The 22,575-nt window shown below is 46.3% G+C and overlaps 1 protein-coding gene across 5 annotated transcripts in view; it reads right to left on the bottom strand.

Moving 5' to 3' along the window:
* Tm9sf4 (transmembrane 9 superfamily protein member 4) overlaps positions 1–22,575 on the bottom strand; it is a 58,141-nt gene that overhangs the window by 8,148 nt on the left and 27,418 nt on the right. For 3 of the 5 annotated variants that reach the window (XM_013010971.1, XM_013010975.1, XM_013010974.1), the window contains exons 2-12: positions 19,566–19,679; positions 17,649–17,748; positions 10,594–10,762; positions 10,364–10,493; positions 9,547–9,670; positions 8,263–8,381; positions 8,064–8,175; positions 6,664–6,734; positions 3,047–3,179; positions 1,911–1,992; positions 1,744–1,819 (exon numbers count right to left, since the gene is read on the bottom strand). In XM_013010971.1, coding sequence (XP_012866425.1) covers positions 1,744–1,819; positions 1,911–1,992; positions 3,047–3,179; positions 6,664–6,734; positions 8,064–8,175; positions 8,263–8,381; positions 9,547–9,670; positions 10,364–10,493; positions 10,594–10,762; positions 17,649–17,748; positions 19,566–19,679 — 1,230 coding nt within the window. Of the gene's footprint in view, positions 1–1,743; positions 1,820–1,910; positions 1,993–3,046; positions 3,180–6,663; positions 6,735–8,063; positions 8,176–8,262; positions 8,382–9,546; positions 9,671–10,363; positions 10,494–10,593; positions 10,763–16,442; positions 16,546–17,648; positions 17,749–19,565; positions 19,683–22,575 lie in introns of those variants that run through there. The other 2 variants (XM_013010970.1, XM_013010972.1) reach the window with 2 other exon arrangements.

The following is a 22,575-nucleotide window of genomic DNA, read 5'->3' as shown; positions in this document are numbered from 1 at the left end:
AAAGATGTAGTCCCATCACTCAGAATGTCATAGCAACTAAATAACAGTTGCTGAATACATGACTAAAAGGCTTCAATCCAAACCATCTAGAGTAATGCTCAAATATTAGGGATGGCAAATGGCAGGCTTTACATGTCCCATCTAACCCTCACTATAGGTTTAGAAATGGACTAATAGCCCCTTTTCTTACTTTTTCATTTTTTGCAATACTAGGATTTGAACTGAAAGGCCTGTGCTTGCTAGGCAAATGCTCTACCACTTAAGCCATTCTTATCTCTTTTAAAGATGAGGGTATTGGCCAGGAGCGGGTGGCTCATGTTTATAATCCTAGCTTCTCAAGAAGCTGAGATATGAGGATCATGGTTTGAAGCCAGCCCAGGTAAGAAAATCCATGAGACTCTTATCTCCAATTAACCACCAGAAAACTGGAAGTGGTACTGTGGTTCAAGTGGTAGTGTGCTCACCTTGAGCTGAAGAGCTCAAGGCTAATGTGCAGGCCATGAATTCAAGCCTTGGGATTGGTACCAACAAGAAAAAAGAAAGAAAGATGAAGGCACTGAGGCTCTTTTCCTACATTTGTTAAGGATAAATCCAGGAAGGCTAAGACTCTAGAGCCCATGTTCTGGGAGCAAGAGGGGACAGGTTGGGAAGCTGCACTTGAGTGGATCCGGAGGACCCTTTGGGGCTCCCACATCAGAGACTTCAAACCCACCCAGCTCAAGTACAATTTCTTCCCTAACCCAGAATCAGAGGTTCTCATCAAAATCAGAGATCCTCAAGTCAGAATCTCTGGGACGTGGATCTGAGCACAGGAAACCAAAGCTCTAGACTTATACTTGAGTCCACACTGGGACTACCAGGCTTAGAGATTGCTGTCACACCATAATGACAACAGATCTCAAGTTTTTTTTTGAGCAATCGAGCACTCAGCCTCTACTGCCAGTTCCATCTTTGGGATGCCAAAGATGCCCTTCCTACCAACACTTGGTAATTGTTCTATCCCAAGGTTTCCTGAGTGCCCATGCTGTACCATGGGCCTTACGTACAGTCTCTCCATCCATATAATCCTAAAAGCAGATAACCCCATTGGAGACAGTTAAGAAATATGTAGGTCCAGGACTGGGTCTGGACAATTCCCCAACCCAAGCATTCTCTTCTGGCTGTTTCTCCATGCTCCAATGTCAATTCATCCCATCCTATGTTCTATTCTTCACCCTGATGTGGAGCAGGAATTCCTCATATGCCTTTCTGGTTGAAATTTATGATCTAGACACTATCAGAAATGAAGTCTATTTATTAATAAAGGAAAAAGCTCCAGGGAGAAGGGGCTCAGGACTCCCTGAGGGGAGGGAAGGGCAGCAGCTTATCTTTCCTAGAGAGCAAAAGGGCCATCAAATCTGGAAAACAGTACACAGTTCTCTCTATACTGTTAGCAGAGTGTTCTCCTGTGTCAAGTTGATGGAAATTTTGCATCCTTGTATTCTTTTGCTCGAGCCATCCAACTATCAAGGCTTAAAATGCCTAAGTTTAATGCTTTCTGCTTATAGACAGGGCAAGTAGGGCCCTGTGATGCCTTGTTTGTAGCCTATGGGTAAGGGCCCAAAATGGCTGGCCCTCGGCCTAAGCCCTTCCTGCTGTCACACCACCATTCAGCTTCCACTAGCACCTGGGGCCACTCCTGAGAGGCCCAGGACAAGAGACTCTCAGGCACCAATGACACTGGGAGAAGATCAGGATACTTACACAGAAGGCTCCTTTCTTCCACCGATGGCCTTTTAGAGTGCGATAGAGTCGGCCAGCAGAAAATCCACCAAACACCCTGTGGGAAAAGGCAAGGTCCATACCAAGGGGCAGTTAGTGGCATGAAGCAGGCTTGGCTGGCCTCTGGGAGCTTGCTCACATACACCTACCCCATGAACATGAAGAGGAAGCAGGCTGTGGTCATGAGTGCTCCTCGGCTGGAGGGTGACAGCATCCCAAGCATGGCCACAACTGCGGAGGGAGGGAAGGCAGAGTCAGAGGGGCTGATTGCCAGGGCATCAGCTCCCACAAGAGTGGGGGAAGGCTAACAGGCCCCTGGGCAGATGAGCCTAGATAAGGCTTCCTTTCCCCTTGGTCTTCTCAATGACACAGGCCCTTACCCTCTACAGGAAAAGACTGGGTGTCCTAGCTGAGGCTCAGGGGGTGCAGTAGCTGCTAGGTATTGGCTGGATGAATCTTCTCTGTCAGTCTTGGTGCTTGAACTCAGGGCCTAGGTGCTGTCCCTGAACTTCTTTTGCTCAAGGCTAGTGCTCTTCAAACTTGAGCCATATTTCCACTTCTGTCTTTTGGTAGTTAATTGGAGAAAAGAGTGTCATGGAATTCCTTCCCAGGCTGGCTTCGAACCATGATCCTCAGATCTCAGCCTTCTGAGTAGCTAGAATTATAGGTGTGAGCCACTGGCACCTGGCCTGCAGCTGCCAGTCCACAGAAAACTTGCAATGAGCCAGGCCCATGCTGAGAACACTAAATACCAGCTCAGTGAACATGCCTTATCAACTCTGCAAGGCAGAGATTATTTTTTCCATCTGGAAACTGGGCCTACAAGGTTAAGTAAGTGGCTGTCAAAGGTTACAGAGCTTAGAGATGGAGATACAAATTTAGGTAGACTGACTCTAGAGCTATCTGTAACTCATTCCTATATGAGTGTTTTATAATTGTAAAAGAAAAACAAAACAAAAGAAGATATAAGTCCAATCTTGACCCTGGTTCTAGGTCAGTTACTTCCCCTGACTGAAACCAAGAGCAATCTCAACGTACTGATGTGCTGCTTTCCTGATGGAGTAACACGGTATGCTTGAAACAGAGCTGGACAGCTGTAAGGAAAAACACCATTCCCAGGTTCTGGGGCTGGGACAGCTGTCTTCCCAGAGATGCTGGCATGCCTGCTTGATGCTTAGTCCTTGGGAGCCCTCTCCTCTACTAAAGGCACTTGGAGAGGGGGCCATGCCTTGGAATCAGGCCTTGTTCCTATGGGCTCAATACTCGGCTCTCTGGGTCCACTCACAGATGACGATGAGGATCATACAGAACAGCTGAATGCCTGAACCCAGCAGGGAGCTGAGGATCATGGGGTACTGAGGTGGCCGGAAGACATCACCATGCACAAGCTTCCACCCAGATTCCTCCATGGTATCTTCCTGCAGCAAAAGGTGAAGAATGTAGCAGGTGCATGAGAAAAGGGCAGCTACCTCAGGGACCACTCCCATCAAATCAGGTCTCCTGATCCCACTGAGGGCCCCTCAGCTATCCATTAGTTCCAGCCCTGACATAGAAGTGTAAGTGATATGAGACAGTGCTTCTCAGAGAACTGTCACCTGGGGGGAAGAGGTCAAACAGGATGCGCATATCTGCATAAAAGGAAAATCTCTCCAATTCCGCAAACCTACTATATGGGAAAAATTATGCAAGGGTTGGGAATATGATTTAGTGGTAGAGTGCTTGCCTGGCATTCATGAAGCCTTGGGCTCAATTCCTCAGTACCACATGAACAGAAAAAGCTGGAAGTGGTGCTGTGGCTCAAGTGGTAGAGTGCCAGCCTTGAGCAAAGGAAGCTTGACAGTGCCCACCCTGCTCTGAGTTCAAGACCCAGTATTGGCACCAAAAAAAAAAAAAAAAAAGAGAGAGAGAGAGGTCAATATGGGCTCTGCCTCACATATAGACAAATAATAACAACAAAACAAACACAAAAATATGGTTTTAAAAAAGGACTTAAGTAATTTTTACACATTTCCTTTAGTCCTCTCTGCCTCTCTCTCTAGTGTGCCAGTTCGGAGGCTTGAACTTGGAGAGTAAGTGCTCTCCTAAAACTTCATTTTACCCAAGGCTACTGCTCTACCAGTTGAACCAGAGCTCCGTTTTTAGTTTTATTGGAAATGAGTCCCATAGACTTTCCTACCTGGGCTGGCTTCAAACTATGATCCTCAGATCTCAGCCTCCTGAGCCACTGGGACCCAAATTTTATAATAAAATTGTGATCCCACTGTGTACTTTGTTATTTTCAGATGGTATTTGCAAACATTTCATGCTAATAAATACTCTTTGAAATTAAACTTCAAAACTGCAATATCCTAGACCAAGTCATTTGTATTTTTGATTCTTAAGAATTACTGTGCCAGGGGCTGGGAAGGTGGCTCAGTGGTAGGGCGCTTGCCTTGCATGCCTGAGGCCCTGGGTTCGATTCCCCAGCACCATATAAGCAAAAAGAAAAAAAGAAGCCGGAAGTGGCGCTGTGGCTCAGGTGATAAGAGTACTAGCCTTGAGCTGAAGAGCTGAGGGACAGCGCCCAGGCCCAGAGTTCAGGCCCCATGACTGGACCCAAAAAAAAAGAATTACTGTGCCATAGAAAGTTACCTAATTTACAGTTCGGGGAGATGCACTACACTGTCAATTTCTTTTCAGAAAACTGCCAACTCATAGGAATATGCTTGTTACATGTTAAACTCGCCAACAATTAATACTATTAAAAACAAAACAGTGTGTGTGTGGCTCAAGTAATAGAACACTTGTCTAGCAATCTCTAGGTCCTAAGTTCAAACCCCCAGTGCTGCCAAAATAAAATAAAACCACTCCTGGCTGGGTATGGTAGTGAAAACCTGTGCCCAGCACTTAAGAGGCTGAAGCAAGGGCATGTCAAGTTTTAGGCCATGTCTCAACTTAAAAAAAAAAAAAGTGGCACTGTGGCTCAAGTGGTAGAGCGCTAGCCTTGAGCTGAAGAGCTGAGGGACAGGGCCCAGGCCCAGAGTTCAGGCCCCACGACTGGACACACACAAAAAATAAATAAAATAAAGGTATCAGTGCAACACATATTCTTAAAAAAAAAAGTCTGTGCTAATTTGATGATAAATAAAATCATCTTCTCATGATTGCTTGAATTCTCATTTTGGGAGCTATCTCTGAGGTAAAAACAATTCTTCCCAGGCACTGGGGCTCATGCTTATAATCTCAGCTACTCAGAGGCTGCGATCTAAGGATCATCAAAGCCAACCTTCAGGTATATGCCAAGATCTAGTTTAAGATTTGTTTTTTTTGTCACTGGGCTCTGAACTGTTTTTGCTCAAGGCTAGGGCTCTACCACTTTGAGCCACAATGCCACTTCTGGTTTAACTGGAGGTAAAAGTCTCATGGACTTTTCTGCCTGGATTAGTTTCAAACCATGAGACTCAGATCTCAGCCTCCTGAGTAGGATTACAGGCATGAGCCTGTAATTTTTTTTTTTGTCAGTCGTGGGGCTTGAACTCTGGGCCTAAGTGCTGTCCCTCAGCTCTTCAGCTCAAGGCGAGTGCTCTACCACTTGAGCTACAGCGCCACTTCCTTTTTTCTGGTGGTTTATTGGAGATAAGAGTTTCATGGACTTTCCTGCTGGGCTGGCTTTGAACCATGATCCTCAGATCTCAGCCTCCTGAGTAGCTAGGATTACAGGCGTGAACCATCAGTGCCCGGCTGGCTTAAGATTTTTATTATTTTTTTTTAATTTTATTTTATTTGTGAACATACTGTACAGAGGGGTTACAATTACATGGGCAGGATAATGCGTACATCTCTTACCCAGCATTGCAGCCTCCTCCTTTGTTTACCCTTCACATCCCTTCCCAGCCTCCCCCCCGGCTTAAGATTTTTAAATGTAAAATTAATCAAGTTTCTTCTTGTGACTTTTTCCATTGCCTTTATATTTTAAAATTAGAAACCCTCAACACTGTAGTCAGGGGATTTGATTTTTTTCTCCATTATTATTATTATAATATTTGCAGCAGTGGGATTTGAACTAAAAGTTTGCTAGGCAGACTCGCTATCACTTGAGGCATGCTTCCAGATGTTTTTGTTCTGTTTTCTTTTTTTCCCCCCTCCAGGTCCTAGGGTAAATCTGGGCCTGGGTGCTGAATTTCTTTTTGCTCAAGGCTAGTGCCCTACCTCTTGAGCCTAGCTTCACTTCTGGCCTTTCCTTTTCCCTGAAGTCATGGGGCTTGAACTCTAGGCCTAGGTGCTGTCTCTGAGCAATTCAACTCAAGGCGAGAGCTCTACCACTTGAGCTACAGCGCCACTTCTGGTTTTCTGGTGGTTAATTGGAGATAAAATCTCAGACTTTCCTGCCCAGAATGGCTCTGAACTGCAATCCTCAGATATCAGTCTCCTGAGTGGATAGGATTACAGGTGTGAGCCACTGGCACCCACCAACTTGCAGCTTTTTCTGAGTAGTTTATTGGAGGTAAGAGTCTCATGGACTTTATTGCCCAGGCTAGCTTTGAACCACAATCCTCAGATCTCAGCCTCCTAAATAGCTATGATTACAGGTGTGAGCCACTGGCCCCTGGTTCTGGTTATTTTTGAGAGGTTTCACTTTTTGCCTGGACCAGCTTTAACTGTAATTCCCTACTTATGCTTCCCGTGTATGATGACAAGCAGGTATCATTATGCCCACATTTTTCTGTTGGGAAGGTATCTTGCTAACTTTCTGTTCAGGCTGGCCTTGAATTCTCAATCTCTGCCTCTCAAGTGGCTAGGATTACAGGCATGGGACATGGGCTCATGCCTCCTCTTCCTCTTCCCAGTCTGGCAAGCTTAACACTCTACTGCTACCGTCCCTTCCTTCTTCCAGTCTATCCCTCCCCAGCCAAGACCTCGTACAATGTCATCCTCCTTGTTATAGTTGGCAATGTCCTTGCGGAGGGTCCGGATGATAATCATGCTCAGAATCCCTGAAACAGACAAGGTGAGGAACAATAGTCAAGAGCATCACTAACACAGCTATCTGGATTCCATGTGTGCCCTCCTCCTCCAAAAGGATCTGGCCATGTGACCACCTCAGCGTCTCCCTGGGGCAGAGCTCCACTCCAGCCAACTAGAGAGGTGTATGAAGAGAAGGGGCTGCAGGGATGGGTAGGGATGGGTACAAGCCTCTGCTTTTCATGTCTGAGAGGAGAGTTTCCAGTTTCTTCCATAGCCTGGCTTCTTCTAGCTACTGTAGTTCAGATTTCACAACAACCCTCTTTCATTCTGCCTTTACTCCTGCTACTCACTTTGCCAGGAACACCTTTCCTATGTGACTGCTTCCTATGCATCTCTCAAGATTCACCATCGGTATCTTCACCAATGAGTACCCTCAACCAGCCCAGAAACAAACCTTCCCCATTTGTCCTTTTTTTTCCCTACTTCTTTTAGGCAGCAGTGAAGTGACTAAGTGAATTAGCTGTATGACCTGAACTTTTATACTCAACTCGTGGGGCTGAGGGACAGATGTTGTGTGTGTGTGTATATAATGGTACTAGGGCCTGGACACAATCCCTTAGCTTTTTTTGCTCAAGGCTGGTGCTCTACCCCCTGAGCCACATATCCATTTCTGACTTTTTGCTGGTTAACTGGATTTACGAGTCTTTTCTGCTCAAGCTGGCTTCAAACCTCAATTCTCAGATCTCAGATTCCTGAGTAGCTAAGACTGTAGGTATTTGCAGCAGATCTTTATAAAGTGCTTAGGCAGTAGAGTGTCCGTGGATAAATATTTAATTACAGGGGACAGTCTGTGCTTCTCATGAGTCTAGTGATCAGCATCACTCCACCTCTTCCCTCCACTCTCACTGTCCAGCTTCCTGCCAAGCTTGTCTCACAAGGCCAGGACCCTTGTGGAAACAGTTTACCTGGGGTCTCTTGACTAGTGGCTCTGCCCTCGTTTGGAGAGGCCTACCCTAAAGTAGCCCTCCTTACCACTTTAACTTAAATACTACTACTTATTTGCTGTTTTGTTTCCCTTCCACTGTTAGTTTAGCTGACCTATTTAACACCATATCTCTGACTTCTGGCACAGGTCAAGTAATAATTGTCATTGAACAAATCAATGACTGAGTATGGACAGCTCTGTCTATCCAGAGCAGAGACTACCTCCTGATTATCTCTGTACTCCTGAGAGCTAGCTCGATGCCCTGCTGTCATTTTCTGACCCACGTTTGGCCATGAGAACACTTAAGAGAAGGGATGCCTCAGTCCCTTACTCTCCATCCCATCCTCTCCACCTTCAAGCACAGCGCTCTCACCTGACAGGAAGAAGACCACCACAACGGAGTTAATGATAGAAAACCAGTGGATCTGCACATCACTCATGGTCAGGTAAGTGTCCCAGCGAGAGGCCCATTTGATGTCACTTTCCTAGCAGGCAGGAAGAAGCACTTAGTTAGGCCTTCTGCCCTGGAATCCTGGCCCGGACCCTTGCCGAGAGTTCATGCCCCTTCTCACCTCCCAGTGCACAGAGTAGGTAAAGTATAGCTGATTCTCCTTGGTAGGGTCAATTTCTTGGGGTGAAGAGTTGGTACCCTCAGGCAGGGTACATGAACTCTTTTCATCTGCTTTGAGGTCTGTGAGAGACAGAGACTGTTCTTGTGGCCATTACCACTCCCAAGTGTTCTCCTTCTGGTGTCCTTAAGGCTTCCTGCTGTGGGACTGGGCCTCCAGTGTCTGGAGGCTGGGAGCGCAGCAGTCAACTGTGATTTTTATGGTGATATTCCCAAAGTTCTGACCTCCCAAAGGGCCTTTGGGGCTGCAGAGAGGCAGGTGCACAGGGACTCTAAGTGCCATCTTTACACCAGTCTATACTTGGTGCAAACATCCATTCATTCATTCACTCAGGCCCATTCCATACACACCAAAATGGTGCCTCACTACCACATTTGCTTACTGCCTACTCTGAAATCATCACTTAGTAATACACTCACTCGGATATGTTCCCCTTTCATTTGTTCATTCTGTCACCCATCTCTTATTCCACAAAGGCATCTATACATCCATTCAGCCTTTCACTCAGTGCCCAGTACTGTGCTGGATGCTGGAGATCTGTAATCTCAATAAGCCATTGCAGAAACAGAGACCTCAAATCATTCCATACATAGATGTAAAACCATATACTCACGGAGAGAGAGTGAGCCAGTATGATGCTCTGAAAGAACAGGATCTACATTTTATGAGACTTTTACGAATTACTTTGTTTGAAAGCCACATTCTAGAACTTTTCAAAAAGTCACCTCCTACCCCTCCATGGACCTAAGTTCAGGTCTGTTCTGCAGCTCAAGTACAACCTATGGTGTGTTAGTACTGATGTGCGAGGTAAAACTTCACCTATTCACTTGGGGCCCATCAGCACTGGGCTCTCAGACTCCTGTTGACCCTCAGCAACTGTAGCCTGTGCCAATCATTCATTCACAGAGGGAAAAAGAAGAAATAAATCATTGCTCTATGCTGTTTTCTGTACCCTTGCCCCTGGTTCTTCAACCCACAGATGAACTGGCTGCTTCCTATGTGTTTGGCCAAGTCACCAGCATACCTTCTGAGGTTGCTGGGAAGAGGTGAACTGGTAAGGGGTCCTGTTCACTACAGAGCACATGACAATTGTCCCTCACCTCCATCTTTGCTACTGAGAATATATGCATGACCTCTCTGTGGCTGAGATGAAAAGCATGCCCCACCCTGAGTGTGGAGGCCCAGGCCCATCCAGCCCTGCCCCTCTGGTCAGACCTCCCCACTCACCCTCCAGCCTGATGCTCTGGGGAATCACCTCGAAGCGGACGACACGGTACGTGTGTTCCTGATCCTCTTCCATGTCTTCCCGGTGATAGTAAAGGATGAACGAGAGGTGGTTGTGTAGGTAGATCTAGAGAGAAGCAATAAAGAGAACAAAACAGCTAGCAGTGAGGAAACAGTTTATCAGGGAAACCATCCTAGGCATCAGAGTGCACCTTGGCCCGGCTACATTAATCTTCCACAATCTCTGCCTTCTCCTGGAGGGCTCCATCTAGGGCTTCCTAGGCCTTTGCTTGTAGGCCTTCTACTCTCTGCCCTAATCTAGCTATTTGTACCACCTTCTAAAACACATGAGTGCACTCAGTCTCTCCAGCTCCTCTCTGCCCCCAGCCCTGTGCTAGGAAGGACTCTGATTTGACTGATACATCTGGCAAAGCCAGGAAGACTTTATACATGCTGTACAAACATGGAAACATAGCTCAAGGCTGTTTAGACAACTAGCAAGTAGTAGAAGCAGGATTCAACTCAGAGAGGCCATGGCTATCTTGCACACTGATCAAGTTCCAGGTTCTTTTCTTGGTTTTATCTTATAAAAACAGAATGTAATATTTTAGCAACTAAGCATTCACCTTCTTAGAGCACTGACCCAAAGCTACAGTGTTATGAAGGACCGCCCTCCCAGAGGCACTAGGAGAAATGTGCCCTAGCTAACTCTCCCCTCTTGTGTTCAGGCCTAGACCTGATTGTGTCCTTTTCTCTGTGGCCCCTTATGACTTGAGAGGTGTAGGGCCCCAGCCCACTGAGTGTTTCAAGGACACTCTACCTTATTGACATCTGTGAAGCCCAGCCGGTAGCCATGTTCAAACTGCACATCTTTTTCCTTCTTCTTGTCATCACTGTCACGGTTGGAGTACAGCTCTAGCCGGGTGGCCACAGGCAGGTTGTCGGCAATGCTGGAAACCCAAGGCCCCACTTAGTCCCTCTGGACCGCCTCTCCCATCCATCCCTTCCCGGTGTGAAAGCGAGGCCAGCAGGGCACAGAGGACAACTTACAGGTGGACGTAGTAATCTTCTGTGATACGCTCAGCCACCAGCCGGCTCTGCTCCACTGTCAAGGTCACTGGCTTGTTGGACTGGTTGCACAGCACTTCACATTTCTTCTCGCTGTTCATGAGAACCTGGAAAGGGGTGTTGACAATCCGGTCCCCTCTCAGCACCTCTCCTGCCATAAGAGAGACAGATGGAGCTCAGAGCTTCAGCCCTGAGTTTGCTGAGGTCAGCAGTCATGGAGCCGCCAGAGGCAGGGCAAAGTGGACTTCCACAGACATCACCAGCATTGCACCCAGCAGACAACCCTCTGCGTCAGGTGCTTGTACCCAGCCTGCCCCTCTAACCTGTCCTATCACACCCTTCCTTCCTTCCTTCCTTCTCTGTGCCCTAGTGCCAATAGTGCCTGCCTCAAAACTTAACTCCTTGTATACCAGTGGGCTTTACGTGGTGGCTTTCTGTTCCATGTACTGACTGAAAGCTCAATTTCCCTTCCTCATTTCCTGGGATGCTCTTCCTGGCTTTGTCACCTTTCTGTCCTAGCCTCCCTCCACAGAGACAGATGGTGGAGTGAGGAGAGACTGCTCTGACTTCAGGCCACCTGCTGTAGCATCTGCCCCTGCCACTTAGTACCTCAGCAGTCTTGCTCAGTCATTTACCTTCATTGAGCCTCAATTACCTATACAAAATGGGAGTTACAGGTGAGAAATAAAGGAGTCATTCAAGTCCCAGGCTCAGAGCAGAGCAGGAAGGCATCAAACACCATTTTCATTATCAGCATAAACTGTGCCATTTTTTTGTTTGTTTTAAAGCAGTTATACAGGGGGAGGGATTTCACACATTTACAATGTATTCCAACCAACTTCACCCCCTCTAAAACTCCTCTTGCCCTTCCTTTTTGGAGACGGGGTCTTGCTATATTGCCCAGGTAGGCCCTGAACTGTCAATCCTTCTGCTTCAGTCTCTGGAGTGCTGTCATTCTGTTTACCAGCCTCCAAGCCTAGGGGGAAGAAAGTGGGTTACCACATTGCACTGTCTTTTTTCTCTTTCTTGTGAGTATCATGTGTAGCCCAGCTGATCTGGGCTGATCTATATATGTTTTTATATGTCAGGGATGTTACTTTGTACAGTGTATTTATATTTTTGTTTTTGGTTCCTTTACTGGCTATGAGCTCTTTGAGGGGAAACATTATTTCCTATTTATTTGTCTTCAGATCCTAATTCAGGCAGGGAAGAGAGTGAGATCAAATCTAGAATCTAGCTGGGCATTGGTGGCTCATACCTGAAATCCTAGCTACTCCGGAGACTGAGATCTCAAGATTGTGGTTCAAAGCTACCCCAGGTAGGAAAATTCATAAGACTCTCATCTCCAACTAACCACAAAAGTTTGGTGGAAGTGGAGCTATGGCTCAAGTGGTAGGTAGATTGCTATCTTGAGTGAAAAGCCCAAAGACAGCACTTAGGTCCAGAGTTCAAGCCCCAGGACTGGCAAAAAATAAAAAAAATAAGGTAATAAAAAATCTAGAATATGCACTGACACATTATGTGCCTGTCTGTTGCCTAAGATAACTTTCTGTCAGACATCACGTTCACAGGCCCAGAGCAGCTCACTAGTATCAGCTAACCTCACTGTGCTCTCATTCTGAGTCACTCAGCAACTCTGTAGTGCCGATGAGAAACTGGGACAGGCTGAAACAGATCCACCAAGCCAACAGGCCAGGACTAACACCTCCACATACATGTGGTCCAACACTTGCCTACCATACAGGATCTGCCTGCCACGGCTGTCTGCCCTGTCATCTAGTTACCTGTTCTCTCATTCATAAACATATGCTGGTACTGTCTGTGTGCCAGCCCTGAAGATAGTGCTGTATAGACATAGTCCCAGAACTTATGGTCTAGTGGGAAGTCAGACTGATTAAATCATCAGCAAAATAGAATATACAGTATTATGTGGCTTGCTGTGGATATAAGGCATGGAGCTAGGAAAGTTTCCACAAGTTAGTGGTGTTTAAAGTTACCCTAAAGGAAGAACGGTAGTAATTTAGGCAGAGATGGGGGGAAAAGTGTCCAAAAGTCCCTCAGGGATGAAGCAATGGTGGCGAACTTGAGAGGTATGTGTGGCTGTAGAGAAGTGGGCTTGGGAATGATTAGGGTGAGCTGCAGAGATTGGGAGAGATGGGCTGGAGCTAGATACCAGGGAGCCTTGTGATCAAGCCACAAATAGCTTGTCTATTGAAAGGGAGTGCCCAATAGGGGTTGGGAAGATGTTATCTAATTCTGGTTTCACAAAGACTACTCTGGCTTCTTCGTGCAGAAAATAAATTGTGAGGAGCCAGCTAGGGCATGACACCAGTGTCATGCAGGTGAGTGAGGATGGGGTGGGAAAGGAGTGTGTGGGTAGCTGAAGCAGAGATCCAGGAGCTACTGAGGAGGTGGGCCCTGGAAAGCTGCTGCTGGACGGGTACTAGATTAAGGGAAGATGGGTTCATATTAGGAGAATCTTAAACTTCTGTGACTAGGTTCTAGGTGGCAAACAGGAAAAAATCAAATTCAGATGGGAGGTATTTACAGTTTGGCTATGTCAAACAGGCAGTTAAACAGTAGGATATAATGCTCAGAAGAGAGACCAGGGAAGAAAGGGAATTTGCGAGTTGTTGTTATATAGATGTAGCAGGGACACTGTTGTAGGAGCAACACTTGGTATGTAACGTAGCAGTCCTGGTGAACAATGCCTTCAGTGCAGATGAGGCCACCAGGGAGGGAAGCAGGATTGAGAAGGGCCTGGATGAAGCTCTCCCTACACCACCCCCATTTAGAGGGCAGGTAGTGAAGGTGAGTCTGCAAGGCCCTGACATAAACTGGTGAACGGACAGCTAGAACATCAACAGGACACTTGCTTAGCCTATGGCTGACGGCATCTTACAGATGACAAGCTAAGAGACACTGGTTGTGCTAAGCTCCTGGGCTCCTTCCTCGCCCTAAGTTCTACTGATCAACAAAGAGCTGGTTGGAGGAGAGGAAGGAACCACAGAGAGAGGAACAAGCTACAGAACAAGCAAAGTAATGTCACATCATGATATTTAGTAATTAAATTTAAACAGGAAAGAGGACGTACTGGCTCATTTCTAATACAGAAGTGCTCTGTCTTTTTTCTTCAGATGGGGTTTTGCCTATGTGGCAGGCTGATCTCAAACACTCCCAGCTTAGGTGATGCTCATACCTAGCCTCCTCAGTAAGGGGGATAAAAAGCCTGCCCAGGGGGCTGGAAAGGTGGCTCAGTGGTAGTGATTGTCTTGCATGCATGAGGCCCTGGGTTCAATTCCTCAGCACCACATAAGCAGAAAAAGCCAGAAGTGGCACTGTGGTGGCTCAAGTGGTAGAGCGCTAGCCTTGATCTGAAGAGCTGAGGGACAGCGCCCAGGCCCAGAGTTCAGGCCCCACGACCCACAACAACAACAACAACAACAAAAGCCTTCCCACCTCACTTGCACAAGTATTCCTTCTATCAGTGAACCACAAGCTACGACGTGGACTGAAAGCATCTACTGTGGTGTGCTAGCACACCTGCCACAGGACTACAATGCTCATACCACGATATGAATCACCATCAATGCAACGGCCAGAACAGTGTCCACACAGTCAAATGAGCACAAAGAATGCTGGCTTTAGTCAAAAGGCTCAAGTTAAAACCTGGCCTTGTAGGCAGTAGGTGGAGAACCTGCCATTCCTCCAGCATGAAGGGAGGGCAATTACGCTCAGCTGGCAGTGTTCCTGTAAGAATCAACTAGGATGCGTTATAGGGCTTTGCTTAAGGACATGGGAGTGGGAAACAAGGCTTAGACTCTGCCACTTAGTAGGTGAGTGGGCTGAGGCAAGTGCCTTTATTATCTGTGCTTCATTTTCCTTAAGAGAATTTACTGTCCTAGGGCTGGGAAGGTGGCTCAGTGGTAGAGCGCTTGCCTTGCATGCCTGAGGCCCTGGGTTCGATTCCTCAGCACTACATAAGCAGAAAGAGAATTTACTGTCCTAAATTCTATACTTGTGAAACTCAGTGTCACGTGGTTAACAGTGGAGAAACTGAGGTTGAGTCTTTTCTTAGAGATGCTCAGGTTTGAACTCAGGGTCCCCTTCCATTTGATAGGCAGATGCTCTACAACTTGAGCCATATGGTTCACATCTTTTGCTTTAAATCTTTTTTTTTTGTGTGTGTGTTGAACTGGGGCTTAAACTCAGGGCCTAGGAGCTGTCCTTTAGCTTTTTCACTCAAGGCTGGTACTGTACCACTTGGGTTATACCTCTACTTCAAGCTTTTTGGTGGTTTATGGGAGATAAAGTCTCACTCAGACTTCTCTGCCTGGACTGGTTTCAAATAGGGATTCTAAGATCTCAGCCTCCTGCAGCTAAGATTACGAATATGGGCCTGTTTTTCTTTTCTTTTTTTTTTTTTGGTCGGTTGTGGGACCTGAACTCTGGGCCTTGGAGCTGTCCCTCAGCTCTTCAGCTCAAGGCTAGTGCTCTACTACTTGGGCCACAGTGTCACTTCCTGTGCCTTTCTTGCTGGGCTGGCTTTGAACCATGATCCTCAGATCTTACCCTCAGCCTCCTGAGTAGCTAGGATTACTTACAGGCATGAGCCTCCACGCCCCGAGGCTTTCATTCTTTTTCGGATCAAGTATCAAGTTTTTGCTCTGGGCTGATGTCAGACCCCGACCGACTATTTATAGCGTCCCTCTTAGAGGGAAGCATTACAGGTACACACCACCATATCTGTCCTGGCTAGAATTTGAGATTTCAACTCAGGACTTTTGACTAAAACCATTTCTTTCTTTCATGTCAGTTGTGGGGATTTTGAAACAGTGTCACGTAGTTAACAGTGGAGAAACTGAGGTTGAGTCTTTTCTTGGAGATGACCAGGTTTGAACTCAGAGCCTCCTTCTATTTGACAGACTGATGCTCTACAACTTGAGCCACATGGCTCACGTCTTTTGCTTTTTTTTTGGTCGGTCATGGAGCTTGAACTGTGGGCCTGGGCGCTTTCCCTGCATTCTTCAGCTCAAGGCAAGCGCTCTACTGCTTGATCCACAGTACCACTTCCGGTTTTCTAGTGGTTTATTGGAGATAAGAGTCTCCTGGAGTTTCCTGCCCGGGCTGGCTTTGAATCGTGATCCTCAGATCTCAACCTCCTGAGTAGCTTGGATTACAGGTGATGCCCAGCACATCTTTTGCTTTAAATCTTTTTTTTTTTTTTGGGGGGGGTGCTGTACTGGGGTTTAAACTTATAGCCTGGTACTGTCCCTATGCTCTTTCTTTCACTCAAGACTAGTGCTCTGCCACTTTGAGCCACAGCACCACTTGTTTTCTGGTGGTTAACTAGAGGAGATAAGAGTCTTACAGACTTCCCAGCCCAGGCTGGTTTTAAATTGTGATCCTCAGATCTCTGCCTCCACAGTAGCTAGGATTACAGGCATGAGCCACCAGTGCCCAGCTAATTAAAACCTTTTTTTGGGGGGGGGTCAGTTGTGGGGCTTGAACTCTGGGCCTGGGCTCTGTCCCTCAGCTCTTCAGCTCAAGGCAAGCACTCTACCACTTGAGCCACAGCAACACTTCCGGTTTTCTGGTGGTTTAATGGAGATAAGAGTCTCACGGACTTTCCTGCCAGGGCTGGCTTTGAACTGCTATCCTCAGATCTCAGCCTTCTGATCAGCTACGATTATAGGCATGAGGCACTGGCACCTAGCTTAAAACCATTTCTTTCTGCTGTCCTAGCTGCTTTCTTCAGAAGGGGTCACTGAGCTGTCACAGGGAGAGTTGCGAAAATCAATAGGTCAAAACATACAAATGTTTATTATTACCTGGCTGACCACAGGGCATATGTAGGGGTGGATGGCAGTGCTGCCGGCTTTTGGTTAAATTATCCCCAAGGCTTGACTCCAGCTCGTCAGGGACCTCCAGAACCTAGCAGTAGGTAAGCTTGTCAGCGAGGGATTTTGGAAACATATGTGCCATGGGGGTCCAGACAGAGAAAGTGGACCCTTTCATGGGTTTGATCAAAAGCCAGTTCTCACCAGTACCAGTGTATACCTATAAGCCTAGCTAGTTAGGAGGCTGAGATCTAGAGGATCAAAGCTTGAAGTCAGCCTGAGCAGCAAGTCTGCTTTCATTTCTAAAATAACTAGCAAAAAGTAGGACTAGAAGCTTGATTTAAGTGGTAAATACCAGCTGAGGAAGCAAGTTGAACAGACATAAAGCTCTGAGTCTAAGTAACAGGAAACACACACACACACACACACACACACACACACACACGCACACACACCCCGAACCAGTTTACACACACACCCCGAACCACACACACACACACACACACACACACACACACCCCGAACCAGTTTACACACACACCCCGAACCAGTTTTCTTTTTCTCTTTCCCAAGGTAGAAGAGTGTTTAAGGTCCTTGACGTCAGGGACAGCATCTGCCCATACTTTATCTCTAAGACTAAACAGAGCAGGCAAAGAGGAAGTACTGATCATGTGAACTGTACAGACAACTCTCTTTTTTCATTTAATTCCCAAATCCTACCAAATAGAGAATTGCTTAAATTAGAAAAAAGTGGCTACTATTTATGGAATACTTGGTGCCAGACACTGCTCTGGGTGTTTTACATATCACTTGCACAGCTCAGCAAGTGTGGTGATTGTCTTTGTTTGCTTCAGGGCAGAGGCAGTCACTCATTATTTCAATTAAAGGTGGAACGGGTAATAGAAGCCCCAAGAAAGTAGAGGATATTTGAGCAGAAACTAAGTGCTCAACTCTGGACGGAGCAGGTGGATTCAAAGTACAGCTTAGCTTTAACTATATAAGGAAAGGCAGGCCACTTAATCTGTCAAGTGTTACTAAAGACTGAAAGAAACTACTGCCCCAGCGGCCAGACATGGAAACTCAGACCAACAGTGCCCATCGCATAGTAAGTACTAGTAAGGGCAACTACCACTATCACCAGGAAAACCATGCTGAGTTCTTTGAGACAGGCTAAAGTAGTGTGAGAGAAGAACTTACCCAAATTCTCTGCCTTGTAGGTTATTTTGCTGGGCTGGCAAAAGGGTAATGAATAGTATTCATAAGGTAGCTGGGTTCGAGAGCTGGTAAGTTTCACAGCCTGGTGGGAAAACAAAGGCTGTTATATTCTTCATTCCAGCAGAAGCTAAAGATGACTGTTCGGAGAACATTCCTTGAACCCGCTCATCATTAACACTCTTGGGAAAGAACCCACCAGGCAAAATGATGTAGCAGACAGACTGTACTGTCTACGACTCTGGACTTCACTTTTCCCTAGTTTTAGACTGAATTATAGATTTAGTTTAAAATCATGAGATTGAATATACACAGAGTTTTAGAATGCGTGGCTATCTTTTGACAAGATAATTCCATTCTAGGCATCCACCTTTTAGGGAATGTTTTAAGTAAGGAAAAACCTTTAGGAACAAAGATGTCCATTCCTTATTTTTAAGTACAAAGCCCTCTCGCCCATCACTCCCTCAAGTCCTCCTGCCCCAGGCTTTCTCCTTTGCCTTATTCCACGTTCATCTAATGCCTTCCCAAACTTAGGTTTTGGCTTCAGTTCCCTCACCCTTGAGCCTCGCCTCCTACCCACTGTATCCAATGGGCCTTGAGCTCAACCCCTTGAGCTTCTTATAGCACTTCAGACAAAATGCAGTTATCTGCTTTACTTATGGTCCATGATGGACCATAAGTGTCTTGATCTGTGCTTACAGCAAGGCAGAGCAGGTATTCTGAAGAAGAAAGGAAAACCGAAAGCCACTAAACACCTTATAATAAAAACAGTGAAGAAACCATAGTATGCTACCACTGAATTAAGTGTAGTGTAAGCATTAAACACAGGGTTAATGAAAATAGTTCATGAGAAGGTTTAAGGAGAGTATTTAGGAGATGCTACAAACATCCTGCAGAATGGGCAGCAGGCACAAAAAACCCATAGGTAAAACAGAATGTTGCGCCCCTCCCTCCCATACATATCTTTACTACTTAAGAACTACCCATTATTGGTCATACAGCATGTTATCACACTTTTTGTGTTTCATCATTCACAGTACAAAGAGGTGAGTCTCACCTTTATGCTCTCTTCCCAACCAAGGTATCTACTTCCACACACCTACCATGGCAGGACTAGAAGCCAACCATTCCTATACTCCCTATGCCACAAGCTTTGCTCTAGAGGGGGCATTTGGCAGAGGCCAAATTAGAAGAAAGAGCACTGCAGTGGTAAAAAGATGGGACTTGAAATTAATCCTATACCTGCCTCACCATGTGACCTTGGACATGTTGGTTCACTTCCTTGGGCTTTAATTTTTCTTACCTGTGAAGTACACAGAAATTTGCAAAACACAAAGAATGTGCAGGCAGGAGGACACATCATAAGATAAGGCAGGTCAAATGCCTGGCATGTAAATAGACCTCAGTAAATGTCACTCTGACATTTTTCTGGCAAAATACAAGATTGCCTTCCAAGGAAGAGAGCCTCCCAATAAATGAACAATATGAGCAGATGCTAGATATTATGCAGAGAAAATTGATAACCGAAGGGGATGGATCTGTGGCAGAGATGCCACAGAAGAGGAGGTAAGTGGAATGGAATGAGACAGAGATGTCTCTATATGTGTATATGTGTGCGTGTTGCTTACAAGCAACAAGGAGAGCGAAAGAGGTACACATGCATATGAGCACACAAAAGCAAAGACCAGCAGATAAAGATCACTTTCACAGGAGTGATGTAGAGAGACACAGAGCCAGAGGCAGAGAGAGAGGGCAATGCAGAGCCTCTGAACTGCAGGCAGAGGTGCAGCATGCAGTGGAGGTTTGTGCTGTCTGTAATCACAGGATGGGCATGGCAGGTGAGCTTTGCCCTCCAGTTTGGCTGCCCAGTGTAGATGCAGCTATGTCCTTGGACATACTCACCTTGATTTCTACAGGGTCGTTTTGGTGGAAGTTGATTGGTGCAACCCCTGGGACATAGAAGGCGCTTGTTTCAGCTGTGAGAGAGAGAAGAACCAGGGACCACAGCCACCAATCCTGCTGGGAAGAAGAGAGGCTACAGTTGGAATGTAGAAAAGAATGAAATCCTCACCATCTCTGCCCAGGGCAGATCAAGTGGCAACCTTTACCTCTGCTTCCACTGACCAAATGTCATCTCATGTTCTAGTAAGCCTGAGGTCCTTGTAAATAGGGCCAAATGCTCCCAAGAGTGCCAGGCTAATAAGTCTGGACTTCCAGAAATGAGCCATGAAATGGGTCACATAATTAATAACTGGGCAAAAAGGAAGACTGACACACAGGAGCCACACTCAATACTCCTGAGCATTGTCATGTTTTTTTGTCCATTGTGGGCTTCAACTCTGGGCTTGGGTGCTGTCCCTGCGCTCTTCAGCTCAAGGCAAGTACTCTACTGCTTGAGTCATAGCGCACTTCTGGTTTTCTAGTGGCTTATTAGAGATAAGAGTCTCATGGACTTTCCTGCCCGGGCTGGCTTTGAACTGCGATCCTTACAGGAGTGAGCCACCGGCACCCGGCATAGCATTGTCTTTTTTGTGCTCGTACTGGGGCTTAAACTCATGGCCTCATGCTCTCACTTTTTTTTCCCCCCAGTCACAGTTGATGTTCTACAACTTAAGCCATGTCTAATTTTTTTTTTCTGATAAATTAGATAAATTAGCCTCTTGGACTTTTCTGTCTGGGCTGACTTGAAGTATGATCCTCAGATCTCAACTTCTGGAGTGGCTAGGATTACAGGCATGAGCCACCAGAGCTCGGCTGAGCACTCTCCTTTTAACTGTTTCCCAGTGTATCACTCTCCAGTACAGCTTGCAGGAAATAAAGCACCACAATGTTCTGTAAGTTCCCATTTCTCTTTATGGCAACAGGCTCACTTGGTCAGGAAGCACTTGTGTTATCAATGTATTTTTCCATACGTGCTCTCCAAAATGGCACCTTCTACTCCTCCCTTCACTCAGCCCCAGTCCCACAGGTCTGTTGTCCTTTGAGCACCTCTTCGGTTTACTCTACTCTTGCTCCAACACCCTCTCCACAGGTTGCTGCATGGAACACTTGTTATTTCATTCAGGTGTCTCTCAAAGGTCACCTCCTCAGAAGTCTTACTTCCTTTTTTTTTTTTGGGGGGGGGTGTCCTGTCGTGGGGTCTGAACTCTGGGCCTGGGCACTGTCCCTCAGCTCTTCAGCTCAAGGCTAGCACTCTACCACTTGAGCCACAGCGCCACTTCCGGCTTTTTTCTTTCTTTTTTTTGCCTGTCGTGGGGCCTGAACTCTGGGCCTGGGCGCTGTCCCTCAGCTCTTCAGCTCAAGGATAGTGCTCTACCACTTGAGCCACAGTGCCACTTCCAGCTTTTTCTGCTTATGTGGTGCTGAGGAATCGAACCCAGGGCCTCATGCATGTAAGGCAAGCACTCTACCACTGAGCCACTTTCCCAGCCCCCCGGCTTTTTTCTTAAGTGGTGCTGAGGAATCGAACCTAGGGCCTCGAGCATGCAAGGCAAGTGCTCTACCACTGAGCCACCTTCAGAAGTCTTCAGCAGCCTTTCTATCTAAAATGGCAGCCTCAGGCCTCCCATTACCACCTCTATCTCCTCACAAACTTATCTACTTGACATTATGCTGTTGGCAAATATGTCTGTTTGTGTTTCCCTTGTCTTCCTTCTCCTCTTGAATTTATCGTATATTTATTTATTTATTTTTGGTCAGTCCTTGAACTCATGGCCTAGGCGATGTCCTTGAGCTTTGTTGCTCAAGGGTAGCACTCTACCACTGCAAGCCACAGCTCCACTTCTGGTTTTCTGGTGGTTAATTGGAGATAAGTCTGACAGACTTTCCTGCCTGGGCTGGCTTTGAAAGGCAATCCTCAGGTCTCAGCTTTCTGAATAGCTAGGATTACAGGTGTGAGCCACTGGCGCTTGGCTTTTCTTTTAGGAAGCAGGACTCAGAAAATATTTTATACAGGCCATGCACCTAGGAATCTAATGCAACCCATGCCAATCTCTGACCTCAACAAAATCTATCCAAAGTGCCTCCACCTATTGAAAGAACTAGGAGAGCTGCTAGACTCTTGTCTCTCTGCCTGGTAGGAACAGAAAATGGACATTTGTTATCCACATGCCTAAATCACCAACTTAATTGTGTTTCTCCATCTGCCTTTCTATACTCTTCACTGCTGCTGTTTCCTCCCACCCAGACACTAGCCACAGCCTCCTAATCACTTTGTTGTATAGCTTTTCCACCCATTAAGTTATGCTCTCCACTCTGCACAATTCAGGATTTCTTCCAATATGCAATTTTATAAGCAATCAATCTCTTTGAAGAGGCTTGTACAACTGCAGAATCGTTTACATCTTTACCTGGACTACAACTTTAAGATTCTAGTCAGGTACTGTGGCTCATTCTTGTAGTCCCAGCTACTCTGTAGGCTATTGCAGCTTCACTTGAGGCCAGGAATTTGAGGCCAGGCTGGACAACGTGGCGAGTACACTGGTATACTCTGTGTAATTTGATCAAAGCCTTAAAAGTAATATATCTGGGCTGGGAAGGTGGCTCAGAGGCTGAGTGTTTGCCTTGCATACATGAGGCCCTTCAATTCCTCACAATAAATCCAATTGATTAATCGTAAACTTTTATAGATACCTGCTACTTGCTGTTTCTTATGAAATAAAAATTGACTCCAATAAAACCAGTAATAGTAGCTAAGATAGGCATGTATTTAGTAATCAGGGGGTAGGCAGAATTAGCAGTGCAGGAAAATCTTTTAAAAAGAGACAAGAAGGGGGCTGGGAAGGTGGCTCAGTGGTAGAGCACTTGCCTTGCATGCCTGAGGCCCTGGGTTCAATTCCTCAGCACCACATAAGCAAAAAGAAAAATGCCGGAAGTGGCGCTGTGGCTCAAGGGCTAGAGTGCTAGCCTTGAG

Source organism: Dipodomys ordii, unplaced genomic scaffold (assembly GCF_000151885.1).
Source record: "Dipodomys ordii isolate 6190 unplaced genomic scaffold, Dord_2.0 Scaffold13, whole genome shotgun sequence".
In the NCBI taxonomy this organism is placed as follows: Eukaryota; Metazoa; Chordata; class Mammalia; order Rodentia; family Heteromyidae; genus Dipodomys; species Dipodomys ordii.
The sequence above is the reverse complement of the archived record's forward strand: the minus strand, read 5'-3'. Positions and strand labels throughout refer to the sequence as shown.